This window comes from Catharus ustulatus, chromosome 5 (assembly GCF_009819885.2).
Source record: "Catharus ustulatus isolate bCatUst1 chromosome 5, bCatUst1.pri.v2, whole genome shotgun sequence".
NCBI lineage: Eukaryota > Metazoa > Chordata > Aves > Passeriformes > Turdidae > Catharus > Catharus ustulatus.
This window is the reverse complement of record NC_046225.1, coordinates 30,310,758-30,330,208: the sequence shown is the minus strand read 5'-3', so window position 1 is coordinate 30,330,208 and position 19,451 is coordinate 30,310,758. Positions and strand designations below refer to the sequence as shown.

The following is a 19,451-nucleotide window of genomic DNA, read 5'->3' as shown; positions in this document are numbered from 1 at the left end:
GTTTAGCATAAGATACTGCTTTATGCGTGGATCCTCCCTCCTCTCAGCACCATAACCTTGAATCCTCAGCACGGACCTCAACTGATAAAGTGGTAGCAGCAGGCTTCCAGTCTCAAGCACACTGTGTGGGCTGCTTTTCTGTGATCAGGGCAGCTGCCCTGGGAAGCTGGATTTTCATAGATATAAAAGCCAGAAAGGAACAGCCTAATCATTTAACCTGACTTCATTTCACTCATTAATTCCTACCTAAAGCCCTGTCATTTGTGGCTGAAATAGAACATGTCTGTTAGCTGTCTAACCCTGATTTAAAGACTACAAGTGATAGAAAATGCATCTTATCCCATGGCGTGCCATTGCAATCGTTCTTGATATTTGCATCTTATTTGCAGCTTGAACTCTGTTAACAGACTTGTAACTTCCAACTACTGTATTTTGGCTTGCTGGCATCACTAGTGCTGTGCACAGTGCTGGGCAATGTTAACATCAGCTAACTGACATCACTGAAAGAAAATCTATGAAGAGCTAATTCAGAGCAATCCTCTGCTGACTTCTGTGTCTTCAGTAATGGTTGTAATGCTTTTGTTTTTCATGTTTTCAACCAGTTCTTGATTTTCAAAGCTTCAAAGCTTAGAGAGAGTTAGACTGGGAAGCATAGTAAATACTAGGATATCATATCCTGTAGATATGGAATAACTTCTATAATGCTTCACTCACATCCCTGATTTAAGAGGCTGCATTCAGATGAAGATTATCTGGATTTGGAGCTCCTGCAAATGTGTTTGGTCATGGCATACTTTCAGTATCATCTGGAGTTCAGACAAACACATCAGATAACAGGTTTTGATCCCATTTTATTTCTTACATCTTCTACACACATAGAATTTGACTACTAGATCTGATTGCAGGTTGTGAGAAAAGTTGATAATGTAGATAATCTCATAAATTTTATGCAAAAATTCAACATTGTAGTCATGGGAGATATTATATCCAAGGAATATTAAATCCAGCCTGGGATATATTTTTTCACACTTTCAGGAGCTACCCTTCTGGTTTTAGAGAGGCCACTAAGGTTTGGATTCAGCAGTGGCAAGCAGATGGCAAAAGACAGTTTTATGTGGAATGCAACCCATGTAGTGGGAAGCTCTTATATGTTTATTCCTGGCCTGTAAAGTGAACCCTTTGCCATCCTAAAGAGATTGCTTCAAATCTGCATCAGCTTGTTGGAATAACAGACATCTAAAGAAAGAAGTCTTTCTTCTTTTTTAAAGATAACCCCATATCATGTTAATTAGAAATGAGGCAGTGAACAGCAATCAAATATGGGGTCTTTTACTTCTGGATAAAAATCTCATGGCTAGATCAATTAAATCTGTGACCAAGTTTATAAAATAAATATAGGTATAGATATAAAATTGGCTAGGATGTCAAAATCTGAATGAACACCTACCTAGCAGAATAAAATTCAATTATGTTAATATTAATTTTAATATATTATTTGATATTTTCTATAAACTTCATTGATAATAAAGGATCAGTAATATATATAAATTGTGCATAACAAGAAAAGTCTTCACCCTGCAGCGGACAGTAGGATAAATCTAACATGTGTAGGACACAGACAATTTTTTCAGGCAAATCTAAGTATATTTGAGCAATCATCTTGACAAGTGATGTGACACTTGGATTTGCAGCTGGGAAGCTGTGCAGAATGGGATCAACAGCAAAGAGATTAATGAAAATCCATAAAATGGAAACATAACATTGGGACAGACAATTAAGTCTGGTTGACAGCATATGAGATGAGTGGACTAGAGATAAGGTTAATGTGAAAATATTAATCTGAGTAATCGCACTTAGATGGCTATATCTGAGTGACAAATTCTGAAGTAATTGCCCAAAGAAGGCAGCAGCAACATGTTCTACAGGCAGAGCAAAAGCATTGTGGTATATCTGGAATGAAACTGAAAAAAACCCATTTCTACTATCTGTAGTACAAACAGAAAGTCTTTCCTACCTTTGAAGACAGTCAGGTATATTATTTCCAATCAGATTATGACAACTACAGGATTTTTCATCAGAGAAGGCAAAGCATCTGTTATTTCACAGCAAAAGGAGTCTGGTAATTAAGAGTTAAATGATGGCTACCAGAGAAAAAACCAACCTCTTAATCATATCTCTGCTTTTATAAGGAGAGCAGTCCCTACATAGTTTTTTTATTATAGTAACTGTGACCAGCCTCCATGTGGTCACCAGCAAATCTTTCATGCAGCTGACACTCCTTCTAGGAGGACTTGCTGAAATCAATATATGTGTGCCTGGAGAACTATAAACAATGAAACACCTGATGGTCTGCAAAGTTAATGCTTTCTCCCTATATAACATATTACAGGTTGAATATCCACAGAGCTCCCCAGTCAGTGAGGTTGGAAACAAATATGCTTTCTCAGATCCAGCTGCAATAGTTGAAGATGTTAGTGCTTCCCCATGCCACAATTTTGCCAGAAAGCTGATTTATATGGGTGTTCTGTAACCCAACAGAGGAAAAAAAGAAAATCACTGGGGCTAATGGAAATCATTGTTTCAGCATTGCTTAAACTAGTCTCTGTCCATAAACTAAAACTACAGAGGATCAGGGAACAGCAAGAGGCTGGTAACCACTGAAGTATTATTGTACTTGGCTTTCATGAATAGACGGATGGTTACTGTGTATTCTCAGTGTCCTTGGAGAAACACTTATTCATTCTTAAACTATTCTGAGATAGATATGGAAGTCAGGAATAGTGGTAAAGGAAGGAAGTTCTGGTCTTGCTGAAACTGATTGAAGTAAATGCTTTTCTGCATGCTGAGTTGGTATTTACCGACCTAGTGCTAGGTCAAACCTTTTAACGGAAAATGAGGACCAGAATATTAAGGTGAGACAAATCTTTGTTGAATTGCACAAACTCGTTTATCCTTGCAGATTTCTGTTTCATTTAAATACTCCCTCACGAGCCATGCATCTGCATCTAGAGGCAACCCGTGCACTAGTCACACTTTGCCCCATCAGCAGGAAGCCAACTGACTCTCTGAGTAATGAAGTTCAGCGAAGACCTCTCCGAATTCTGGATGGTACTGGAACAGTGTCACACCATCCCAACCCAGCGCGACACGACCGTGCGTGGGAGACATGGCTACCGCTGCCGCCGCCCCCCTGGCGCTGGTGGTGGGCGGGCAGGTGATGGCCCCCAGGGCTACGGGGGGGCGGTGAAGTGGGGGCTGTGCGGGGCGGCGGCGGGATCCGTTCTCCAACCCTCTCGCAGACACTTGTCCTTCCCATTACCGGTGGCGGCATTAGGGAGTTGATCCCACAGCGGCGAGTTGGAGGCACATGGCGGCACCGGAGGCGGTGGCGAGTAGCAGGGTACAGGCTGCCCGTGATGCTGGCTTAGCGGCCAGGCATGGCACGGCGGCTGCGGGCTGGCAGGTGCCGAGGCGGGCAGGGCGGCATTCCCCTGATGGGAGGGGCGCTGGCGCTGCTGCTGCCGCTGTGGCTGTGTGGGGCGGGCAGCGGCGCGGCGCCGGTGTATAATCTCAGCCTGGCAGTGGACGAGGGGATGCTGGTCAAGGCGCTGGTGGGTGACATCCGCGCGGGGCTGCTGGTGGGCGCGGAGCCGCTGGGGGGCTTCCTGCTGTTAGAAGGGAGCCGCGAGTCGGCAGTGCTGGCGGACTTCCACGTCCAGCCGGAGACGGGCATTATCCACATGGTGCGGCGGCTGGACTGGGAGTGGTAAGCTACAGCTTCGCGGCGGCCATGCTCTGCGGCGAGGTGGTGCAGGTGGAGATCGCTGTCACCGACGTGAACGACCACTCGCGACGCTTTCCGAAGCACAGTCTGCAGCTCAACATCTCCGAGCTCAGCCCGCCCGGCAGCGCTTTCCGCCTGCTGACTGCCTGCAACCCCGACGCCGTCTACTTCGACACGCAGGGCTACGCGCTGTTGGAAGAGGGCAGCACGGCGGGGGAGCCACCACTCTTCCACCTGCGCCATGTGCGGCCGGAGCTGCTGGAGCTGGTGCTGCTGCGGTGTCTGGACCGAGAAGGGGCGGATATCCACTGACTGGTGGTGGAGGCGTGGGATGGTGGCAGCCCGTGGTGACGCGGTGGTCTGTGGGTCTCCGTGCGGGTCCTAGACGAGAACGACAATGCGTCTCATTCAGCCACGGCGAGTACGGGGCGCAGTTGCAGGAGGACGCGCCGCCGAGCACTGCCGCGCCTGCGGGCCACCGACCCCAACCTGGGCGCCATTGGTGAGGTGCGGTACGCCATCAATCACTGGCAGAGCGACCCCGAAGGCTACTTCACGGTGGAGGAGCGCAGCGGCCTCCTGTGCCTCCGCCGACCGCTGCACCACGAGGCGTGGGCCCTGCACCGCTTTGTTGTGGAGGCGCGGGACGGTGGCGCCCAACCCGAGGTCTCCAGCGTCCTCGTCTCCATGGCTGTGCAGAACGTGAACGACAACCGGCCCTCCATCCGTCTGCTCTATCTCACCGAAACTGGCGGCCCGCAGGTCTCTGAAGGGGCGCGGTCCGGCGACTACATGGCCCGAGCGTCCATTTCGTATGCCGATGCTGTCCCTGCTCAGCGGAGACAGCACCTTCGCGTTGCGGGCGGCTGGGGCCGGCGTCTTCTTCCTCTGCATGGCGGGGCCGCTGGACAGCATGAGCCCTGACCTGTATGAGCTGCAGCTGGTGGCCACGGACGGCGGCATGCCACCGCTCTCTGCCGAGGAGCCGCTGCTGCCGTTGTTCCCTCAGCCCCACTACCGCGCTGCCATCTCAGAGGTCACTTCCCCTGGCACCACCGTGCTCCGCCTTAGCGCCTCCAATGCTGATGAGCTGGGCTCGCCCAACTCCGAGGTGCGGTATGCGCTGGAGGGCGACGCGGCCACCCTGACCCTGCTGCTCATCAACGCATGGAGCAGCGCCGTCAGCACCCACGCGCACCTGGACCGGGAGCGGCTGGCGGCGTTTGAGCTGTGCGTGGTGGTGCAGGACGGCGGGGTCCCGCCGCACGCCGCCGCGTGCTGCCTCAGCATGCTCGTGGAGGATACCAATGACAACGAGCCATGCTTCGAGCGTGCCGTGTACCGTTCACGCCGCGCCAGGCCGCCGCCTCCTCCAGGTGAGCTCTGCACGGCCCCACACGGTCGTGTCCCTAGGTCCGCTGCCCTTGGGAATGCTGCGCTCCATTCTCCGCCACCGTGCTCCAACAGTACCAGGGAGCAGGGAGCATGGCAGGTGGAGTTCAGATAATAAGTGCAGCCCTCATACTGCCACCCTCACAAGTGCCTGGGAAATGTGTTCTTGTCCCATAACACTTGTAGCGTGGGTAATGAGCACAGAAGCTCAGGTCTTCAAAGGGAATTAACTGTCAGCTCTGGTTAAACCTTAGAGGGAGTTAAACCAACTGTGATACTTCTGATGGTTTTTAGAGAGCCAGTAGAATCCGTCCCGGAGGGCAGCATGGCACAAACTGAACCAGAGAGAAGGGCAGACAGTGTAAAACACAGTGGCTTGAAATTAAAATACCCTTCGGGGTCTTTGTGATGATTCCCGAGCTTTCTGCTAACGACGTGAATCAACTCACTCTGCCTTGTCTGCCTTTACGGAAATCGATTAGTCGTAATAAAGAAAAATGTTCTACTTGTCCATAAAACCCCTTTTACTCTTTGCAGGTGAGGCTGAATGAAGGCTTTGGAGGGCCAGAAGTTAATAGAGAGCCCTTTTGCATTTAGCTTGGAAAAGCATTGCAGAATGTATACCTTTGAACTGAACGAAGCGTTTTCCATCAGAAGAAGATTCACAGAAGTTGGGCCTGAGTGAATGTAGACATGTTTCTGAGTTTGTGTAGAACTTACATGAGTTTGGGAAAAACCATTACAAGAGGAGACCTAGGGAGAAATGCAATGTGTTTTTTCAGTATATTTGATGAAAAATCAGTCTGTCTTCAGGAGACCTACTAAATTATTTTTTTTTCTTTTCAAATCAGGAGTCACTGATGATATTTTGGGTCTGACAATAGTTGATTGGAACAAAAGGCATTGTCTTATCATTTCCCCCCTTTTTTTCTAATTGCACTCTGGAACTCAAAAAGTACACAATTTGTACAGCACTAATAGAATTTAATCTATAAAAACTTTGGGATGGTTGAGCTCATGGAGTTTTTCATTTTGTATCCCAAACCAAAAAGAAAATCCCATCGCTGGCATTTCTTTTTCTTTCAAAACCATGGGGGAAAAAAAAAAGTCACCATGCACCAGTGGCCCCAGGAATGCCCTGGAGAAAACTGTTACTGTGAGGAGTTTAGGAGTTGGCCATGTCCCGGGAAGGAGCGAGGGGCGTTGCAGCAGCCCCGGCCTCCGACCATGGATGCGGGTGTTTGTGGTGCTGAAAGGCAGTGGGGCTGGCGCCGTCGGGGTGTTCTGCTGCAGCCTGATACGGTGGCGGGGCTGACACAAAGCGATGGTTTGCTTTTGATTGAAGCAGATAAAAGGGTTCTTGAGTGTTCCAAATAAAATAACCTGTGATGGTGGTTTTGCTAATTTCTGGTCTTTTTTTTGTAGACTTTGATGCATTAATAGTACAGATTTTCCAGGGCCACAAGTGTGATGTCATGTGCGTGGATATCACTCAAGGTGCACTGAATTTTCAAAGTGTCACCATGCTGCCATAATCCTGTTTAGAGAGTAGAAAGAAATAGTCATGTCCTGATAATGATTGAACCTGGGGTAATAGAGCCAAACATGAATGAGAAGGAGGCATAAGAGACATGCACAGGAGGAATAGCAGATGAGCATCCTATGGTCTGCCAGGAAAGAAGGTGCTTCTACCTGCAGATTAATCCAGGATCATTGTCATGTCCAAGTTTCATACTACATTGTGTAGCAGGCTTAAACTTAAACTATTGCCTTGTACACTGTTTGTCTAGAGCCTTCTGCCTTAGTGCTTTGCTGTGCCTCTGTCCAGCCACTAAATAACCGGACAACTTGTTCCCATACGTTCTCGGCTGCAAGTTGATAATGGGGAATTTCTTTCCTTCTGGGGAATCTTTAACTCCCACTGTGATCACTCATCTTTATTTCCCCCTTACTCTCCATAGATGTACCCCATAATATGGGCTAATCTTGTGAAATGCATCAACTTGCATGTAAATCTGTATTAGTTGTTCCTCATAGTCTGTAGGAACTCACCAATTATAAGAATTAACCATGTACTTAAAAGACGTAGTTTTCAACCACTTCAGGAAATACTGCTTTGTTCCAGGCATATGTCTGACTTTTCCTTGTGGACAAAAGACTCCCCCTTCCAGGGCAGATTGATCAGTAAGGGAGAATCTGAATCCTGAAAAATAAATGGATTTTTTTTTGCATTAGCTAATACAAGAAAGAAACATGGCGATGTAATGATTGGATCCTCCGGGTAGAGAGAGAGATCAGAAATCTGAGTAGACAAATGAGAGAAAGTTAAAGAATAAAAATCAGTGGGAAGGTAGTGGGTTATCAGACATTAGAAAGCAGAGCAGAAGTATGCAGTGAAAGATGTAAGTAGAATTTTGAAGTACAGTAATTTCACAAATACAAGCCGCACGGACTATAAACCACATCGCCGGGTGGTGGCAAACATTTCGTTCTTTGTCCATAAATAAGCCGCACCTGAGTATAAGCCGCTCTGTTGTTCGCAGCAAGGACCCGCGTGCAACAAAGTTGCCAAATAGTAACAGAATCGCAACATGGCTGGGGTTACTGGCTCGACTAAGGCTGTGCAGGCTCGGCCCGCTTGGGACTGCCGATGGGGCCAGGTGGCCCAGCTCGGCGCTGCCGCTCAGTAGGGCCACTCGGGGCCGGCCGCCGCTGCCGCCGGGCTCGTTCGCCCCGGCCTGGCGTTGCCCCGTGGTGGCAGGCAGGGACGGAACACCCCTGCTCCTGCGGCAGCGGAGGCAGGTGGGGATGGAGCACCCCCGCTCCCGTGGTGGTGGCAGCGGCAGCGGGCAGGGACAGAGCAACCCCCTCCCGCGGCGGCGACGGTGGGCGGGGACGGAACCTGCCTGCTCCTGCTGCGGCAGGCGGGGGCAGGAGCCCCCTGCTTACCCCACGGGCCGCGGGGATGGCAGCATGGAGCCCCTGCCTTCCCCCCTGGCCACAGGGATGGCAGCACGGGACTCCCCCGTTTCTCCTCCAGGCTGTGGGAGAGGAGGGAAGGAGGGAGCTCTCCCGCCTCTCCCCGCCCCATGCTGCCTGCAGGGAATCAGCTCCACCCACGGTGCAACAGAGTAACAATTTGTAACAATCGCGAAATACCGGCTTTTGCTGACCGGTACTCGGCTCAGTGCCTCGGTTTGCACTCCTGGGGTTGGAAATGTCCGAAAATTATTCACATATTAGCCGCTTCTGAGTGTTAACCGCATTTCCGGTGTGGGAGTAAAATTTTAGTCAAAATGGTGCAGCTTGTATTCGTAAAATTACTGTAATTAACAGCATTTATTTAACTTTGGCCTATTTTTGATACTGAACTTCTTTTTTGTTAGCAGTTGTTATAGACACACCTTTGTTAAAATTTAAGCATTACTGGTGGCATGCCAAAAAAAAAAAAAGAAGGTACAGGAAAGTAAAAGTGAACATAAAAGTGCACACAACCAGAGATAAATTGTAGATCAATGCAATTTTCAGAAACTAAAGGGAAACACCAGAGGCACTCTTGGTGTGATGTAATGTCTGCAGACATTTTAGTATTGCTTTGATTTTGGCAGATGTATCAACATCCTGGTTTCTTTGTGCATGTTAATTTTGAGTTGTTATTGGCCTTAAGGATGACATCAGTTATTATGATTATCTTTCAGCATAATATGAATCTGTTTTCCTGAAGATCTTCAGACTGACCTAGAACTGGAATAAGATGGAGGAATGAGTGAGAACTCCTTGGATACTCTCCTGTCTTTCCTACTACACTTTCTCAAGGACCAATGTGATTACAAATGTCCATCACCTATTGAATGATGGTGGTGATTATGTCCTATTTCTGCACTCTTTGGGGTGAACTTGGCAATTTTAGGTAGATTAGCATCTGATGATGTGTAACTATTTGATAACTGTACCTCTGTGTCATAAGGGTAAGGGGTGTGACAAAGTGTCTCTCTTCTGAACCATTCACTTATCCTGTGAATGAATTAGGAAATAAAGTTTTGTTGTAGAGCTGCCTTGATAACAGATGTTTAATTCTGATTACAAATTTTACTTTCAAGCTTTTTTTGAGTGATTGTTATGCTTCAATACTCATTGTTATGGTTCCCTTTAGCACAATGTATCTCCAAATTGTAGTACTGTATCACCAGATATGTCAGGATTTCCTTGTTATAGCTGAAGTTGAGTATTGGAAGGCAATATTCTTTCTCTCTCTTTCTGCGTCTGAGCAGGCTGAAACTTTTTCTGAATTAGGAGAAATCAGCATATTATGTTGGCATCAGTTTGCCCGGTGCTTTTTACCTAGATGTGATGGAAACACCACATTCTCTTTCTTATCCTCCATGGACTCCTGCATAAAAGAGTATTTCCCTTACTGGCTTCTGCAAAGCTTGAAGATTTGATGATGGTGACAGCTCTCAGCTCAACTTATATTTTGAACTTAAAGAAGGTGTTTGTTTTGTGTTTTACAGCACAGTACATTCTGTATATGTTTGGGGCTTGTAGGTTAAACTTGCTTCCACTGCCGGAATGTGCTGTAGCTTGTAGTGTATAAATATGTGATGTACATGTCATTCTGCTATAGTGCACATGCATTCTTAAGCAAAGTCTAAAAACTTATGTACCTGTAATTGCATATTGAAAAGAACATCGTCAGGGCTTCAAGCAGTCATGTTAGTAGCTTTTTAGCAAATTTATTTTCTTTTATGGTGTATGAGAAAAATTCATGCTTATTGGCTGTAGAGTCATCTCTGAAAAAGCAGAGGAAGAGGAAAATCATGTTATCTGGCAAATGACAGAGCCATATGCATTCCAGTGTTATGACAAATTGCACTTTTCTGGTCCATTAAAGAGGACTGTTTCAACTTCCTGGGTAGAACTTCTCTGTTCCTTTTATTAAAAATAATAGACTTTCTGATGCTGAGATTGTGGGAGGTTTGTAAATGCAATGACAGTAAAGAAGGATTTTGTTTAAAGGTCTTTAAGCTTATCTAGGTATGCCAGGAATTATGAAGTAATAAATCTGTGAGATTTTAGAAAATACTATTTAAAGGTGTAATATATGTAAGAAGGATGCATGTGGTTTGAGGATTTTTTAAGTGCTTAGAACATATGAGGGTTGTTATTTTTACTTTCTTGAAATATGCATTTCCAAGAGCTACTTGCAGAAAGAGTTCTAAAAAAGACATTATGTCACACATCTTCTCCAATTTTTTCTTTGCCTTCTGCAAAATTAAAAAGAAAACTAAGAGGACAAAGAGTAATGGAGGATACATCCCTGCTTTGAGGGATGGAGACTTAGACTGTAATCTATCACTGAGACACTAAGCAGGTAGCACCAGCATTGGCTGCAGACCACGTTTTTCTTCGTTTTCTTTCCCTGAATGTTGAAACAGAGAGCTAAAAGGACAGTCCTTTCCCTCATGATTTTGGTTCTGGATCATTTAAGCCACACTGCAACTACCAAAAGCAGAAATGAAGCCAACAAAGAAGGTTCATGTAAATTTTAAAGATTTATGAAATCCGACTCATCCCTGTTAGAGATAAACCAGAAAGAAATTAAAAGATGTCATGCCATGCATCCCTTGTTGCTTCTTGAGCTTTCCAGGTCTTATTTTCACTGTATTCAATTTTAAGTCAGCTACAGAAAAGACAGATTTTGTTTGTTGACTTGAAATGCCACCTAGTTTTAAAACTAGTACAACTGACAACACAGAGACCAAACCCCAGACTATACTACAGTAACAGCAAAGAAATTTGTCATCTAATCTGTAACTATAATGCAGAACTATTTATAGGTTCATCCAATTTCTATTCTTATACTGAGTCTGAAAGCAGTTACATGTAATAAATACTGTTAGGTGTGTAATTTTGTAGCAATTATTTATTTCTAAATTCACAATAAATATCCCTTCACACTCCAGAAGCTGTTCGGTAGATTCTCAGTATATTATCATAGTTTTGTGGATATAAAATTGGTTTTCATGGCTATGCAGAACTTTTTGCGATCTATTAGTATGTAGCTTTAGGACTAGACTCAAAGATATATATATGCTTCTTTGAATCTGTGAAGCAGTAGTAGATGGTCATGCTGAGCTGATTGCAGGAGGCAAGAAAAATAATTTTTAAAAAATCAACCCCAAAATACATCATTTTAATCATTAGGTAGCTTCAGTTGAATGGGAACTCTCCAGATGCTTTTGTTTAAGAATTCTTGTATGGTGGCCTTTTAGCATTTGAAAAATAGAAAAAGTGTTCAGTTTATTAATTAAAGCATTTGTAAGAATGTGACTCTATTCCTACAGTCCTTTCAGTCTAGTATCTGGCACTGAATGTGTGCTTTGTAGATATTAGAAGCTGCGATCCCAGGAAATCAGAATTGGAAGCCTTTCACTTTTGCTTCTCTTAGTTTGTGTTACTCTTAAATGTGGCAAGCGTTAAATTTTCAGTGTCTAATACCTGAAAAAAAAAGATGGTAATGGTAATTGCCCCCCATCTGTGTAATAAATGTACAATTATTTGCTACCTGAATCCATGATTTAGAGAACACATGACATACTGAAACATCAAAAACACATTAAAGACATTTGGCTTTTATTTGAGAAATAAAAATTATGTTAAAGTTTAAGAACAAAAACATTTAAAAAATTATTGCAGTAAATTACCTTTTTTCCCAGTTCTCAGGAAAATCTTTTAATTTATGTCAGCAAACTGGGTCTGGGAATAGGGAAGTTTTGAAAGCTTATGTGTTCCTAAGTCCAAAATTTTCTGCATGCTTTAGTCTATAGCTGTGATAGGAAAAGAAGCATATATGATAAAGATATTCTTGTTGAAGAAATTAGATGTGTCCCTAACTCTGTAAGAGGAGTAATGATATTAAAAAGTCTTAATCGTGGAGTTTATATTGCAGAGAGCTGTGTATTAAAATGTTAGCTAATAGACTACTCAGAGCACTAGTGGCAAAGATAGAGTCCTTGAGTACCTTTGGTTGCTAGATTTTTATGCAGCATTATGAATAACATTTCAGTTAAGTGTCCAGCAAGAGTTCATTCATAGCCACTGACCTTCTGGAGTAATGGTCATGAACTACTTTTTTAGATGGAAGTCATTCCAGTTCAGAAACAGATGCGTTTTGATGGTGTTCACTTTTATTCAAAGAATCGATATTAGCAGTTGTCTTACAGTACACTAGAACAAGTTATTAATAAGCTGTAAAGGGATGGGTATGGCTGGGTCTGTCCATTTGTCAAATACTAATGGTATTTCATTGTCCTTACAGATTTTCATTAATTGCTGGGTCAGCAGAAGCCTTAGTCTTTCCTGGAAGGCTTTAAAGCATTGGGAGAGAGATGAGTTAGGAATCCCTTAAATTCCATCTTATTATGCAAGCAGATTGACATACAGAATGAGCCTTTTTATTTTACTTAGTGGCTCAGTTCATTATTGAAAAAAAAACTAGTTGCATGCTGAAAAAAAAAAGATAATTAATGATTTCCAGAGTCTGTATTTTTCTTTTAAAGTGCATGAGTTTGATTTAGAATCTTATGAGCTTCAGCATCCATATACAGTAATGTCACAACTATAAGGCGCACTCTTTTGATTAAAATTTTCCCCCGAACCCAGAAGTGCGCCTTATAGTCCGGTGCGCCTTATCTGATGGACAAAGTTCAGAAATTTGCCTACCCGGAAGTGAGAGCTGCGAGCCGTGGGGGGAACCGGCAGGGCTGAGGCTGCCAGATGGAGGCAGGGTGGAGCAGCGGCAGGCATGCCCAGGCCCCGTGAAGGCAGGACGGTCCCTCCACAGGCTTAGCCTGGCCCTGTGGAGGAGGCACGGCCCCTCCAGAGGCATAGCCCGGCCCCATGCAGGTGGGGCAGCTCCTCCACAGGCACGCCCCAGCTCCGTGGAGGGGGCACGGAGGGATGGCGGCCATAGCCCAGCCCCGGAGAGGCGGCACGGAGGGGCGACGGCCATAGCCTGGCCCCAGAGAGGCAGCATGGAGGGGTGGTGGGCATGCCCTGACCCTGGTGAGGCGGCATGGAGCAGCGGTGGGCATGCCCCGGCCCCGTCGGGTACAGGCGGGCCTGGGGGCCCATGGCTGCCGGGTTGAGGAGGGCCTCAGCCAGCAACCATGTGGGGGAGACTGGGGGTGGAGCCTCGCTGCAAAAAAAAAGTGTGGGCTATAGTCCAGTGCGCCTTATCAGACATGTCAGAGTAATGATTTACCGAGGCCTTTTCTTCCATGTGTCCTTCTGTATTGTGGCATTAGTATTACACCTATCATTTATATGAAACTGTTGTCTCACAGGCTGTTATCACTCACAGATAGATTGATATCTTTATCTCTGCTTCTTTATATCAGTAAGGTCATATCTTAAACGCTCTGCATAGATATATAGACATCTAATTATTTTTACTTAAGGTTATTTCACTAATAATTGGATAGGCTATTGCATTTTATTAATTAGATAATTTTACGAGTAAATTTCAGTTTGGTACTTTGATCACTGTGATGCTTAAGTGATGTTTCTGTAGGATCAATGTGCATTTACATGGACATGGACTCAATAAAGCATGTCTGTTATTCTCTTCTGCAAAGATTGTCTTAAGATGCTCACAAATGGAGAAGAATAATCTCTTAGAGAAACGGATTATCCCTCTGTTAACGCTTAAGTCAGACAAGGGACTGTAAATGCGTGTTGTATAGGTAGGGTTTTTGGTGTACTACTAGAAAATGCATTCATCTCAAGAATGTATAAACTCAGAGTTTAAACTATAGAATTTGCAGTTACATTCAGGGGAAGGAAAGCAGTAACCTTAAAGCAGCAACTCAGCACTTAGTGTAGTACACAAAACCCTCAAAACCTGTTTTGAGAGTTTTGTGTACTGTACTGCTACTGCTGCTCAAGAAGACACCTAATACAACCTGATTTACAACATTTTGAGAAATTAAATCACTAAAGGTCCTTCGGATGTTTTGGAGCATGCTGTGCTTACCCTTGTAGTTATTCTAGTGAGGCTCTGGGGTAGCTGTTCAGCGCCAGTAGTGCCAAGGTTTACCTAGTGTTTGGAGCCTCACCAGGATCTAGTCTCCAGCTCATGGTGCAAAGGTAGGATGGGGCAAAAATTGCCCAAGTTAAACACTGTCTGTTTAACCAGAACACAAGACTTGGTAATGATGGGTTTCAAAATAGACAAAACCTGGTGTTTCCTGCCTCTGCCTCATGCTTGTATAGGTCTATAGTTATACCATACAACAATGTTACTCCAGTTGGTGGCTGGACAGGTTGAGAGACAGTGGGGAGAACTGAGAAGGTCTTTTAAAAAAACTTTTATTGTTCAAACATACAGGGAGCTCAGCAACATAAGCTGCAATGAATCAACCATAGCTTGTTCTTTGGGGGGATTTTCAGGTTCTCTGCATTTTGAAAATCCCAGCTAATTTAATGTGTGTCTATAGGTTTCTGAGGGAAAGAGAATGCTGTGTGCATGACAGTGTAAGAGCAAGGGGATGAAACAAATTCTAAACAAACCAAATGTGACCTGCTTCCTCAGAGCACAGAACTCCTTCTTAATGTAACACATTTTAAAACAATGTGTACTGGTGTCACTTGTAACAGTGAAATAGTTATTTTCCCCAAAAGTTTAATTTGAAAATGAAGTCACATGTTAGAAAATTCTTTTTCCTTTAGTTTTAGATTTGTATAACTTTCAAGGATCGAAGAGACAGCATTTCATTCTGGGTTTCAAAAGAAAGAAGAATGACAACCTCCCGTGTATTTGGCCCTTGTTTGTTTGTTTGCTCCCTTTTGTTGTTATTCAGTGAATTTTAGATAACAGAATTTCCATAGAAATTGTGCAAAAGAGTACACTGAATTTTCCTGGTAACACTGTTGTTTATAATAAGGAGAATTAAAAATAATTACAGTAATTTCACAACCAGAAGGCGCACTAGACGATAAGGTGCACCTCTGGGAGTTGGCAAATGTCGCAACTTTGTATATTATATAAGGCACACCGGACTATAAGGCGCACTTTTTTTAACTGAGAAGATCCGTGCCATGCGCAGCAAAGTAACGAATTAGTAACGGAATCCCGCGATCATGGAGTTTACTGGCATGTGCTCAGTTTGCAAACATTTTTCACAGATTGGTGTAGCCTTTAAATGCAGCCCCAAGCACCCTACCCGTGCATGGGGCCTGGCACTCCTGCCCGCCCCCGGCTGGTGAGGCGGGGCTCAGGGTGGCCACAGCTTGGGACCGTCCATGGCTCGGGGCGGCATGGCGCTGCCTGCTCCCACCCTCCCCGTGCGGCTGCTGCTGGCTAGGGGCTGCCTGCTCCCTCTCTCCCCGTGTGGCTGCTGCTGGTCGGGGGCTGCCCGCTCCCTCTCTCCCCGTGTGGCTGCTGCTGGCCGGGGGGTTGCCCACTTCCTCTCTCCCCATGCAGCTGCTGCTGGCCGGGGGCTGCCCGCTCCCTCTCTCCCCTGTGTGGCTGCTGCTGGCTGGGGCTGCCCGCTCCCTCTCTCCCCGCGTAGCTCCTGCTGGTTGAGGGCTGTCCACTCGCTCTCTCCCTGTGCGGCTGCTGCTGGCTGGGGGCTGGCCGGTGCCGCCCCCCCTCGCGATTTGGCACTCCCGTGGCTCAGCTCACGGCTTGCACTTTTTGTTTGCAGCAAGGAGCTGTGCCACGTGCAACAAAGTAACGAATTACTGGCAGTCTGTTCAATTTGCAAACATTTTTCACAGATTGGCGCAGCCTTTAAATGCAGCCCCAGGTGCCCTCCCCATGCTGCGGGCCCTGGCACTCCCGCCCTCCCTCAGCATCGGCGGGCATGGCTCACAGCTCCTGGCTACCACCACACGGCCACTGGTCTCGGCTTCCCCTGCCTGGCGGCCGCAGCTGCTTGCAGGCCCAGGCACTCCCGCCCAGTGCTGCCTGGCGCCACCCGGTTTCTTGTTCCCCCTGTGTCCAGGCCGGGGCCGGCGGCAGCTCCCTCCCTCCCCACGCAACTCCTGCCAGCTGCGGCCTCCTGCTCCCACCCCTCCTCGCGACTTGGTGCTCCCGTGGCTCTGCCCCTCCATTGTGGCTCACTCTTTGGGGTTGGCAAATTTTGTAACTGTCCATTATATAGGGTGCACCAGACTATAAGGCGTATAAAACACATGATTTACTGCACTGTGCTTGATTCTGTGAAACCCTTCATGTTGTGAATTGTAACATAGTAAACTGAGAGATTACAGACTATGAAGACTGAATGTGATAGAAAAATGTTTCCAAGTATACAAAGAGACTTTATTTATTACATGGGATTTCTAATTGCTTGCATCATAATATTCATCAGTGCAATAGAATATTAGAAATTTTCCTAGCATATACCAGGATGGCAACTTGTTCTGTATACCACTAAAAAACTTGGTCCTATAAAAACCATTTTTTAAATAATACACTGGCTTTTATGTTTGTCAGCAGTATTTGCATTTCCATGTTTTAGCAGTCAGAAACACTTTAATAACATCAATGTGACAAACGTATAACACTTAGTGCTGTCATGATGCATTTTTTGTGTTCGACAGGGTTTATCTATTTCTAATTAAGTCAACAGAAGACGCCATTTTACTTTCTTTCTTGTCTTTCTGTTGTGGTTGCTAAATCTCAAACAGTTGTATACAAGATAGTAGTCAGTCAGTTTCATTCCTATGGAGAATTGCTGACATGCATTAGCAGACTTTTCCAAACTTGAAAGATTAGTCTGTTAACTGTCAAGCTTCTTTGTTTCTGTCAATGTTACTATTTTTTTCTATTAAAAGGTAAAATTTTCTCCTGTGTTTCTGGACATGATGAAAAAAAAATCTATTTTCCAGTCTATTCCTTTCTTAAGCCCTTGAACATGTCCAGTAGCTAGGACTTTACTGAGACGTTTAAATACCTGTAATCATGCCACCTGGCTTGTGAATAGGAAGAAGACAAGTTTTAATTTTGTCAAAGAAGTTTTGTCTGAGGTTTTTTCTACATAATAATTTTTTGTATTGTGAGTTTTTTCTCTATGTTTCTGTGATATTGTGACAAGCATCACAACTTTAAACAAACTTTCTGATCCTCTGCAGTCTGTCTTTAGATGCATCTATAAATGAAGAGCCGCTTGATTTCATTGTCTGAGTCTAGGGAAGCTTAAGTAAGAATCAAGGCTTGAATTTTTTGATAGCAGTATAGCAACAGGAATTTAAAAACTGAGATTTATTTGACGGTAATTGTCAAATTCCCAGGTGTCTTTATTGCACAAAAGTTCTACCCTAGCTGTATAGATACCCTTTATATTGTACAGATAGAGTTGATCAACAATGGTCCTAAAACAAATTTAAAGCCATACATTTTATACCTTTAGGGTGTCTATGTGCAGTATTTTATTACAGAATGAAATTTGCTTTCTTCTGGAGCTGAGCAGCTGTAGTGTCCAAGTGCCTTCATCTGAGGCGCTCCAGAACCAACAGGTCAGGTCCTCTTGTGAAAAAGAAACCAACTGCCCACTTTCCTTTGTAAAACAGGATACTGACTCCTCACAGTGAAATTAAGGCTCAAAAGAGAGTAAGAAATTTAACAACTGCTTTTAATTTCTCACATTAAAAGAGAAGGTTCACGTGCCTCGTGAGACTTGTGTTCATTATCTTTAGGTAGCAAGAATCCTGACTGCTCGAAAATACTCTCATTCCTTCTGCTTGCCTGGATATTATTCTCTGTGATAGGGTGATGACTCTTTCCATAGCTGTTTATCCTCAGCTTTGACTGTAGATGAGTAGGTGTGAGTAGACTTTTTCTCACAAGTAACTTTGTTCTGATGACTACATAATAAATACACAAGTCCACTGGTCACAACTTGAAATAAACAGTAAAAAAGTACAGTAATTTCACGAGTATAAGGTGCACCTTTTTGCTGAAATTTTGATCTGAACCTGGAAGCGCACCTTATATGCCGGTGTGCCTTATATATGGACAAAGTTCGGAAAATTACCAACCTGGAAGTGTGAGCCGCAAGAGCTGTGGGGGAAGCAGAAGACCCTGGCTGGCAGGATCCATGCAGGGAGGGCAGGAGCAGGCAGCCCCAGCCGGCAGGAGCCGCATGTGGAGAGCCGGCGGCGGATCCTCACTGCAAAAAAAAAACGTGCCTTATACTCTGGTGCGCCTTATATATGGACAAAGTACGGGAACTTGCCTGCAACCCGGAAGTGCGCCTTATACTCCGGTGCACCTTATACTCCTGAAATTACTGTACTTTTATTTTTTTCATGTTGGCACTATATGCATGGCAGATGCAGTTACAGTAAAGAGGGAGTTGTATACATTATCTTCTGGGACAAAAGCAGGGAGTGTAGCTGCTGCTTCTTGGGAGTTGAGTGTCTTTATGGAGCAGAGCTCTGGTGCTACCTCCTTATTCAGACCCTTGGATGGGAAGCTTGGCGCTGCCAGATGATATAGACAAAGAAGTCATTAAAGTATAAAATGAGGCACTACTATGTTACATTAATGACTGGAAAAGGAGTACATTAAGTATAATTTATCAAACTTGTTAATGTACTGGGGTTTGTTAGTGTGAGAAAAAATTTATATTTTTCTTAAGCACATTGAATGATACTATAAAAATACCATTTTTATAAACCCTCTTGGACAATTTTCTTTTAGTAGTTGCATAATTGCTTAGCCTGTTGAAATGACCATATTGAAAAGATGTGATGAAGTATTAGCTTAATAAATGTTAAGATCTCCTCTTCAATTATGTTCATATGGTTTTGAAAATGAAGGGGTTTTTATATTTGTCAACAAGAATACCTGAATTTAACAGATAGAATTGTATAAATAGTGTTGAAAATGTGAGAATGCTCTTCCACCTCCTCAACATTTTGTCAGATCTCCTTCCTGTAATAGATGTCAACAACATATTTTCTTTCAACCCCAAATAATAGTAATTCTTTTGCTGTAGTTTCCCTCCAGTGATTCTGTTCTTTCTTTTCCCTTTCCTTGTTTATGTAACTGTGTTATAACCAAGTGGCCCTCCAACCCTCCAGAATCTTGCAAGTGCTTTTAAGAGCCTTCATTCTTGCATTATGGGACCTGACTGAACCACACTTGAGCATTCTTCCCACTAAACAGCTGCTTCAGTGTTCGTTGCCTTCTTGAAAATGGAAGTTCTGTAATAATCTGGAAAAACTTCATTTTGTTCAAGTGTTCGTTGCCTTCTTGTAAATGGAA

General features: G+C 44.4%; 1 protein-coding gene across 1 annotated transcript; it reads left to right on the top strand.

Moving 5' to 3' along the window:
• The first annotated feature begins 3,437 nt into the window (after nucleotides 1-3,437).
• On the top strand, nucleotides 3,438-6,711 carry DCHS2 (dachsous cadherin-related 2). The gene is given in 6 exon segments (XM_033060848.1): nucleotides 3,438-3,762; nucleotides 3,765-4,187; nucleotides 4,190-4,247; nucleotides 4,249-4,605; nucleotides 4,607-5,160; nucleotides 6,602-6,711. Coding segments are annotated over 6 exon segments (1,827 nt in total).
• Nucleotides 6,712-19,451: the final 12,740 nt, after the last annotated feature.